A 10,150-nucleotide genomic window follows, 5' to 3' on the forward strand; every position below is an offset into this window, starting at 1 on the left:
AGGTGGGAGGGGGGGTGGGGGGGGGGGGGGGGGGGGAACCCAAACACCAAGTCTGGTTGATTATTATTCCTGAATGTCACTCATTCCAAAGTTTGCAAGCAGCCGCAAGAGAAATATTTATTAGAATATTAGTAAAAACAATCAGGAAGTAGCCACACCATTCACAAATTATACAATAGGACTACACAAAATAACAGAGCAGCTCACACCTGACAAAAGAAACTCTTCAGTTTGGTCTGAAAAACACTGACAATTGGCCGATGAGCAAATAACAAAACCCAAAACAATCATGGTAATACCTAGTTTTCTCCACATACCCACTTGCCCAAATTGCACAAACTGAAAATACACATTTAAATTCCAAGCTGGTATTTTCCCCAGTTGGTACATGTGTTCTGAGGAGAGCACATACTTCCAGATGCATGCTTATGTGTCTTGTTGCTTTTTGAGAGCACCTTTATTTTTCTGAAAATGGATGAGCTGCTGAAAATGCTGCCTCACCCATTTTATTTTTTTCCCCAGGACAAGCATACAGTTGCATACACTGACAAATACATCACGAATATACACAAGTATCCATTCTTGGACAGACAGTTAACACTATGCTCCTGACTGGCCATCTGTACATGCAAATTCCAGTTTTATGCTTGGAAGGAGCTTATTCATGGGCACACACACAGTCCATGCAAGCTGGTCAGAGCAGCCACCCGTACCCATATGTTTTATAGAGGAAAGCTGAAGATATTCTTTAGGTGATGACTAAGAACAACTGCTCTGAACCCTCCCCATATCCATCACCTCAATTTCAGGTCACATCTGCTTGCAAATTTTGGAGTTAGACCCTGCACATAAACTCATTCCCAAGGCTCCAAACAATTTTCTAAGCTCCTTTTCATAATTTCCTAGAAGAGCTGCATTAAAAAATATACTCTGTACTCAGGATAAAGGCAAAAAAATTGATAGTGACAGACTGCTCATACCTAAACCTTCCTGTCTGAGCACTGATCACTCCGAGGTTAGATGCTTTAAATGATCCTACCAGGATCTTTGTCTTAGCTGTGCAGTGATCACAAATCCGAGTGTGTGAAATGCACCCTGGGAACGGTGGTATGGAGCACTATGGGCTCCAAAAACCTCAAGAAAATTTCTATCTCCCTTTGTGCTGTGACAAAGCTGAGCTTAACCAGGGGTCGACCACAGCCACTGCACCAGCGTGGCTATGCCTCCTCTTCCCAGGGAAGGCCAGGTTTGCTTGCAGGGAAGAAGAGCGTGGTCAAGGCTGCAAGGATCCTTGTATGGGCTTGGGCACAGAACTGAGATAACAAGAGAAAAGTCCTGGGAGCACGGGGGAATCTAGTTGGAGACGCAGGATTTTTACAAGAGAATAAGACTGTTGGAAGAATCAGCTTACTGGAGCTTGGGCTACAAGGCTGGGGGTTTGTGGTTTTCATTTTTTTTTCTTTCTTTCATTTTGGGGGGAGTGAGGGGAAGGCAGGGTCTGGGGCAAGGTGTGGAGAGGAAATCCACAGCATAATTCTCAAAGTAAAGACAACCTGAATGAAAAGGAAGGCAATTACTGCAGCTATGCTGGCAACTCTCAAATCACTATCCATATCCAGCTAGGATCTCTGTACTGAATCTTGTACCCTTCAATTTCTAATATGTCAATCCAGTGTTCTGCCAGCAGCTCAGCTGTACCACAGCCAAGCCCAGGTTCATTTTTCCTTTGAGATGTTTTATTCATCTTCAATATAGCGGAGAATGTGTCATGTCCTCTTCATGATCTTTTCAGATGCTTCCTTCTATTCTCCTCTTACCTCAGACAGTTGTTAAGCATTGCCTCCTTTCTCTCTACAGCTTTTTGAAATCCAGATCGTTCTTTCTATCTATTCATAAAACTTGAGCTGTAATGCTCAATCTTTTTTGGATTTCCTGTGGCACACTATAATACCATTCAGTCAATTGAAAATGCAGCTGTTGAGATTAGCTTGCTTTCTTATTGCTCATCACTTCTTCAGACCACTTCACTGGCTCTTTTCCATCTGTGATCTGAAATCCAGTTCTTCAAAACTGTATCATAGCTTCCCTCTCACGTTTCATTTCTTACTCGTCTTGCATTAGCTCTATCCACTGCAGCTCGTGCTGCTCCTCATTCTGTTAAGCTAAGCACACAGAAGAAGCAAGTCTGTCCTGAAATTTGCTCTAGAAGCACTAATTTCTGCCATGGAAGTCTGCTTATGAAGTTACCACTACATAGTTCCCCTACCCAAACCAAGCAACAGCTCAAAAGGAAACTTGAGACTTAAACGTATGGGAAGAAAGTTAAAGGAATGGTATCATGACACATGAATCATGTCACAATGTATTACAGCAACCGTAATCCTCTCTTCCGCCTTTCCGTCTCCCTGCTATTGCCTGCTAGTTAAGCCATTTCTAAAAACAGGTTGCAACCTCTAAGAAGTAGTTTCTCTGTCTTAATTCCAGATGCCCTTAGAGGTCAACAAACAGATGCACCATCATTAATTGCTTGTTTGCAGTAAGGTACCTGGTTTGTTCCCTACCAACAGGCCTCTGGCACATCCAAGTTCCTCTGAGCGAGTTTTATTCTTCAACAAATCTCAAGGAAGCAAACAGACCATCTGACGAGTGACTCCGTCAGTCCCATTGCTTCAGCCTGTCACCTTGCTTGCTACTCTCCCAGTCCTGAGCAGATCATGCTGAGCGTGAGGTGTTGGTGTGAGGGTACACTAACTAGTGGTGGGCCGGGCCCCGGTTAGCCTGCCCTTGAAGGAACACACTGTTTTGTCAAATACGCCATGGGTGCTAACACCAAGTCTCCTTACACAGTTCTGCACCCCAAACCAACGGGGATGGTCTTGCCTGAAAGGGCTGCTTCAAGACAAACAGAAACTTCAAGTCACACTGCTGGCAGAGATGCCAAAAACAATGCTGATAAGCCCAGCTGTTTTTCTTTCTTTTTCTTAGTTACAGATAATGTAGTCCCATCAAGCAATGACCCTCAGACATGACCACCACATACTTGATTTCAAACACACCTAAAACACTGAGAACCTTGGCATTTCATTATTCCTCCTCTGAATTCTTCAGTGTTGTATGTATTTTAACAGACTTCATTCATTTTTAAACTCTTTCATGATAATCCTTGTGTTATGTCTCTATAAAAAACTGGAAAAAGGAGTGGGGGCCTTTTACCTGGTGTTTGTTTTTAGAGGAGTATTAGAAATGACGAAATAAGAACTCACTGGAATTAGCGATGATTTGTTCAGCGATGTGGTTGGTTAGCCAGGAGATGGCACTATATCCCCAAAGTTCACAGGCAATGCACTAACACCGAGGAAAGTATTGGCAATACAGATACTGTATATACAGTAACTTAAGTGTGCCATTTTATTTTAAAAATTAGAAAAGGCATAGATATCAATCTCAACTTACATTTTGTATATTTATCTGCAGGGCCATTTTGTAATGATTGAAGTCTTTAGCAAGTTCATATCCCTGATGATAGAAAGTGAACAAACCCTGAAAAAATGATAGTACCTGAAATACAAACAAAAGACTTGTTAGAATGAAAAACTCCATTTACCAGAATATGATTGCTGCACGTAGCCTTTTTTGGAAAGATCAGAGATGATAAAATCATTATTTTTAAACAAATTTTCACTAACGCCTGCAATTTATGAATAACTGTTTAGATCCAAATGATGGGCTATGTATATAGACATTTTTGGGTGGTCCCTGTCTCTGGAATTTCACAGCTGATCTCTACTTTAAATTTGACCATAGGCAACATATATTGCCTATCTCCCAAACTTTCCTATGTAATGTTTTCCTACAGCTGCTCCGATACCACTGATGTCTGGAATAAGTATCTGCCCACAAGAAGGTAATGATCATTCTGTCTTTTAGTCACAATTTCCCTGGTCATTCCCCTCCCTGCTAATGACCACGTTGAGATGACTCACAACAGAGTCAACTGGTTTGTTCAAAGAAGGAAGCTCTCCCTCCAGTAACTTTACCCATCACTGCTTTTTCTATGCAGATCTGATCCCCTATCAGAACCAGCAAATGATCCATTGCAGTTTCTGACTTCAGTATTTCAATTTAAAAGAATGAACGAGTTATACTATATTGGAAACAGGGTGAGGTGCAGCACTGCCTACCTCTCCTGCTTGGTTCAGGTTGTTGGAAAGAAGTGAGTGACACAGGAAAGAACAACTCTCCTTATTAAAGAGAACAAACCAAAGAACATACTAAATAAAGTCTGAAGTCATATGCAAATAAACCATTTTCAAAAATGCAAAAACCACATAAATTTGAAGAATTATGAAGGTGAAAGGGGGTAAGAATTTGGTACTAATTTCAGTTTACTACCCTAGTGAAAACTTTAAATACAAATTGAGCATCATAAAGTTATAATTTCAGTTTACTACCCTAGTGAAACCTTTAAATACAAATTGAGCATCATAAAGTTCAGCGCCATCCAGAGGGAGCTTTCAGAAAAGAGAAAGGGACATGTTTCAAAAACATAATTTGAAGATTCACTACTCTAGTCTGGCTCTGAGGAAACTTCAAATGGTTTGAAACACAAGAACTGAATCCAAAACTAGGATTTAATAAAAAAAAAATTAAAAACTAGAAAAGTTTTTTAAAAAACCAAACAGGAAACACATCAACAACAAAAAAAATCCCACAAAACTATTTTTCACAACATTTTCCCATTCCTTGAACAATACTAATATATTTAAAGCAATTTATTCCCACATAAGGATTTTAGCAATTTTTTCATACAGGAATAAGCTACATTAAAATATACAGCTCTCATTAACTCCATAATGAACAACTACTTTGATTAAGGTCATTTGGGACTTTTTTTCATTATTACATTAAAATAATTGTATCAGAATAAAAGGACAGACTTGGCCCAAAAACACAGACTTCAGAGCGTGAGTGAATGGAAGTCACTTCTACAATCCATCCTCCCTTTATCTCAGTATTACACTTACTGTTCTCTTGTTGTTTCATAAAGTTGCATTTATACTACGAAGCTAATGCACATTTCAGAAAATTTTAGAATAAGCTCTTCTCAGAGATTTAAGTAAGTCTGGTCAGTACATGTATGATTTTCACTGAAATTCAGTGGAACCCCTTGATTTCTGCACAGATTCAACTGCAATTGAAATCAAACATATCAGAGTACCTGATAAGGAGCTTTTTAGCCAGCAGCACCCTCTTAATTAATTTATATCTGCACTTCTTCACTAACAGGCCTCTAAGTGCAACCTTCATATTGAAAATGAAATTCCTTACATTAGTGAGGAATAACATTTCAGTGGTTAAAAAAAACAAATGCAAAAAGTCTGACCCCAACATCGTCTTCCTGAATCCTGTATTCTAACTCACACCACAAATCGAGGCTTTTGCAATACAGCACAAGGTTTCACACATTTTCTGAAAATCAACATCAATGGATCCAAATCAACTTAATTACCAAGGTAAGCTTTGAGATGCCTGGTTAAGTGTATCTGTACTAGGAATTTGCAGAGATGTAACAAGAGTGCTTGAAATTGTTAAGTCACACAATTGCATACATTTTCCGAGAAAACAGAGCTCCTTGACTTTTGCCCAATTGCATTCCTTCTGTGTCCCTTATGAATGACAGGGTAGGCTGAATTCACTGGTACTTACAGGCTCCACACACTCAAATTTCTTCCGCTCCTGTATCTCTTGCAACTTGCATACGTACTCGAGGGACAGCTCATAGAAGTGTTTTCTGTTCTGCTCCACTTGGTTATCTGCCTGCACACAGAATACAGCTAATGAAGTTTCAAAGACATTTGAAACATAGCATACAAGTGGCAAGCGATAAGATAATTTTCTCCAGACTGGGATTTGTTCCTTTACAACACAGCTCATTCATTTACTTTTAAATGGCAGCAGAAATTCCCTTTTACTAGATAACGTATGTTGTTTTGAATCATGAGGCTAAATTTTTAGAAACATTTCAGTAACACCTCTTCAAGCTTCTTTTCTATGGAATCCAAGCCAAATACATCAGAGCAAGTACTTGTGCACTGCTTTAATAGTATTGAAAAGGTGCCTGCCCAAACACAGAGAGGAGGCGAGCAGTGTCTTCCATTAGAAAAGGGGGAAATCATCTCTCCAGATAAACTAAGGAAAAAACCCGCTATTTTTGAAAACCACATTGCTGGTACTGCAAGCTTTACTCTATAACCCAAATAGCTGATGTAAATAGCCAGAATGCTATTGTACCCATCCCACGCCTGTGCCCACTCTGACTGGCAAGAAAAGCCATTTTAAAAAGTTCACTTACTGGTAAGACACTTCACAAGTTTCCACAGACCATCAAATATTTAAAAATGCAGCCTTATTAGCCGCAGCTGATTTTTAGCTTAGCTTTACTGGAATGCCAACACCATATTGATGGTGAACAGTTATATTTTAGATGCCATTCATTTGTACATAAATATTCAACTTTCTAGCATATATGTATTATTTCATTAAGTTACTATTTAAGGTACATGTGCCCTCATTAAACTATAAAACTTCAAGAACTGGGTAACGGAAACCTTTATTAAAATACATTAAAGAAAGGCTACAAAGGGATACTCTAAGTGATTAACACTTAGTCTTTGCTCATGTGATAATACCAAACGCTTCTACACTAAATTACAAAAGGGAATGGAGAAAGGGTTAGGTGAAAGGACCAGACTTACTATCATACACTCCCTCTTAAATACAGAGACTATATCCTTCAGGCAGAACAGTAACTGCTATGCTTTAAGAGGGTAAGTCAAATTAGCTTTAAGACAGCTTTGCCTTAAGATGTGCTTTGCTTTGCTGCTCTGTGCTAGAAATCTGTCAGCAGCTAAAGGGGTATAACAAAAAATGCCATTAAAAAAATAAAGCACTGATACGCACATCAGTAAGAAAACACGTTTCAAAAAGCCAAGCCATTTCAATGCATCCTATAAACCATGCAACATAGGAATTGTTTGAGTTGTCAGCAAAGCTTCTAATGATATATACGTGTACTGAAGGGTAGCCATAGAAAAAGACTATGAAGTGGGTCTACTAGGACATCTGGCTAATCGATAGTAAGACTGCCCTATATACACCAAAGCCCCACGTAAGCCTGTTTCTCTCTCTCTTCTTTGTTTTTCAGTTTTTTATTGTTTTGGTTGTTTCCTGCTCCCTCCCCCAAGAATACAATACCCAACACAGCCATTTTATTAATTCCTCTCAATTCCCCTGTAAATAAATTACATCTCTCCTCAGTTTTTTGAGACATGAGTCTCCCCGTGTACCCAGCAAGTTCGCTCACTGTTGCTTTGTACTTTGTGTACTGCTGAAGAAATACAGAAATAAGACACACACCATGCCTCAGTGAAATTTCAGGAATATCCCTCCACTAAGAGAATCAAAGGCTATATTAATGTAAGACACACTCTACAACATGGCATGTCTTTCATCAAATTTTTGTCAAATTTATACCTGCATCCTTTATTTACTCCAGCCAGGAACTGACACAACTAGCCATGTATAATGCTAAATTAGGAAGCTCCCGTGCAATTATATACATCTATTTTTTAAGCTTGTGCAAGAAAGTTTTTCCTGTTTAGCACTCTGACAACATGCTACAAGTCCTTTTGTGTTTTTTTTTAATTGCTTATCATTTATACTCCAAAATTAAATGCACAAATGAAAGAGCTTGACTGAAGAATTTCAGAATTTTTGTTCATGAAACTTTGAAGGACATTTAAAGCAAATCTATTTGCTTATTCTAGTCTTCACACATGCTTTAAAACTTCAGGCTATATTTGATACAGCTTCAAAATGCCTCTTGCAGGCATTTTGTATTTTTCCATTGAGGTTAGGTCTCATTTCAGCCTTTGAAATATGGTTCTCAGTATCATCACGTAAGAGATCATAATTAATACTTTTTCATTTTTTCTGCATCAAGTTCTTCAGCAGCTGATCACTTTGATAGAAGTACAGGTCCTGACACACAAGCAATGCCTATTACCTTCACTGGGACAACTCAACTCCCCAAAAGACGCTTGTTTATGCATATGAGGGCCTATGTTGCAAATACAGTATGGAGAAGTAACATCCTAGTGAAATTTGAGAACAATCCGAGTTCTCAAGTTCACAGCTAACTTGCCAGTTACATTAACCATTTTTTATGAAAGACAGCATAGACTATTTGGGGTGGAGTAAAGAGCAGGGAGAAGAGTTATCTCTGAGGAAAACATGAAGTGTTTAATGATACAAGGCATTCATAGACTAAGCATTAATAATTCTGACACAATTACAGTTCTCTGAAAAAAAAAATTCTTCTGCCTACAGCAAGTCTCTGCAAGATGTCTCTGCTATCTTCTCACGTACTATTTGCTGTGGCTCCAGAAATAAAAGCTATTACAAATAAGGATGATGATAATAAACCCACAGGGACAGAAGGAATGCCAGGCAAAACAGATCTGTTTCTAAGTTATAAATTGTCAACAAACTTTTTTGTAGCATTACTTGAAAAAAATAGATCTTCAAAACATGAGAAGGGGGAAAAAAAAAGCACAAAAACACTTCTTTCAGGAATGTAAGTCTTGCTGTACTTTGCATTAAGCATTAACACAGGACATTTCGTTAATATATACAATGCAATGCAAATTACATATATAGTAAAGTCTCACAAGAAATGCAGAGTTTTTCACAATATACTTGCACTTTTCTATTCCCTTAACTATATAAAAATTTAGTGTGATGTTCAGTACCTCACACACGTCAGGTAAAGCCCTCATTCAGAAAATGGTAGGGGTACACCACTAAGTTCAGCAAATATTGATTTTCTCACCAAACTTTCCAGTTGACAGAAATTTTCCTTTTAACACTATGAATGCTGGTTTTGCATTTGCATAAAATATATTTACCTATTGAAAAGCCTGTAGCTTGCATAAAAAAAAGAGAGGCAACAATACCTCTTGTAATTGTAGCTCTTTCTTCTTAGCTGATAAATTCAAATGCTTTTCTAACAAACTGTAGTTCTTCTCTGTCTCTTTATCAAACTTCTTCTTTTCCTCCTAGACACAGAAACAAAGTAACATTAATTTTTATATAAAAATGTAAGAAAAGCCGCCTCCTTTCTTCTTTAAAATCCTACTTAATCAGAAACAAAGAGAAACAAACTATCATAGCTCTAATAACTAAGGAAAAGTATGTTTCCAACTCATTTTTTAAATTAATTTAAAGGCTAACTTGAAATCCCATTGCATCGTTATGGTGAAGTTTATCACATGAATGCTTACATCTTCTAAGTTAAAAAAGCCAAAAAAAACACCTCTTCTTGATTTATTGCATTTTTCATTATTTTCAGGGATCATCCACATCATCTCGGTCTTGAATAGAGGACTTCAAGGGAAATATCAGTTTCACAGAAAGTTCTTTAATAATTGACATGGGAAAAGCGTAAAAACATCATTTGAGTAAGTTCCAACAGTTTCACAGTTCAAAACCCAAAAGCAAATACAGCTCTGTATTCCTTAGGATTTCTTTATTTTAAAGCCATACAAAGACCTCTGTGCTGAATTCCTGCTTCTACCAGACTGTTGTTGTGCCCGTGGGGGGGAAAAAAAACAAAGGACTTTTTAAAGGAAAGAAGAATTTCCATAAAACATAAAATCATGCTAACAAAAGAGAATCTCTCACAGACACATGAATATGATTTGCATGTGCGAAACCATTTCTCTGACTATCAAAAGCAATATATTGTAAAAGGGACAGCTATTAACTGTTTCTAGGAAATCTGAGTTCTTGGATCTAATTTAGCAGAAGACACTGTAAAACAACCCTTTCATTTCCTCAGTTCTAGTTTCTTAACTCTGTGTGTTATGACAGAAATCAGTATTGATTAAATTAACCAACCAGTCTTGAAGCTATTTTTAGTATAACTAATTGCAGTTGAAAATAACCTAAAATAAGTAAAATCAAATATTAAATTACATCTTCAAGAACTGGCAGATTTATTCATCAGAAAGAAAACAGTTCAATTAAAATATTTTTCCATCATCTGTCAATTTGGAATTTGATTTAAATGTATAATAACCAACATACTAGT

General features: G+C 37.7%; 1 protein-coding gene across 1 annotated transcript in view; it reads right to left on the reverse strand.

The window, feature by feature from the left end:
• The window catches only part of ARHGAP10 (Rho GTPase activating protein 10), a 155,006-nt gene that overhangs the window by 83,090 nt on the left and 61,766 nt on the right, over nucleotides 1-10,150 (reverse strand). The window contains exons 5-7 of the mRNA XM_009280245.2: nucleotides 9,015-9,116; nucleotides 5,707-5,817; nucleotides 3,454-3,558 (exon numbers count right to left, since the gene is read on the reverse strand). Of these exons, the coding sequence (XP_009278520.1) occupies nucleotides 3,454-3,558; nucleotides 5,707-5,817; nucleotides 9,015-9,116 (318 nt within the window). The remainder of the gene's footprint in view (nucleotides 1-3,453; nucleotides 3,559-5,706; nucleotides 5,818-9,014; nucleotides 9,117-10,150) is intronic.

The sequence above is a fragment of the Aptenodytes forsteri genome, unplaced genomic scaffold, assembly GCF_000699145.1.
Source record: "Aptenodytes forsteri isolate BGI_AS27 unplaced genomic scaffold, ASM69914v1 Scaffold227, whole genome shotgun sequence".
Taxonomy (NCBI): Eukaryota; Metazoa; Chordata; class Aves; order Sphenisciformes; family Spheniscidae; genus Aptenodytes; species Aptenodytes forsteri.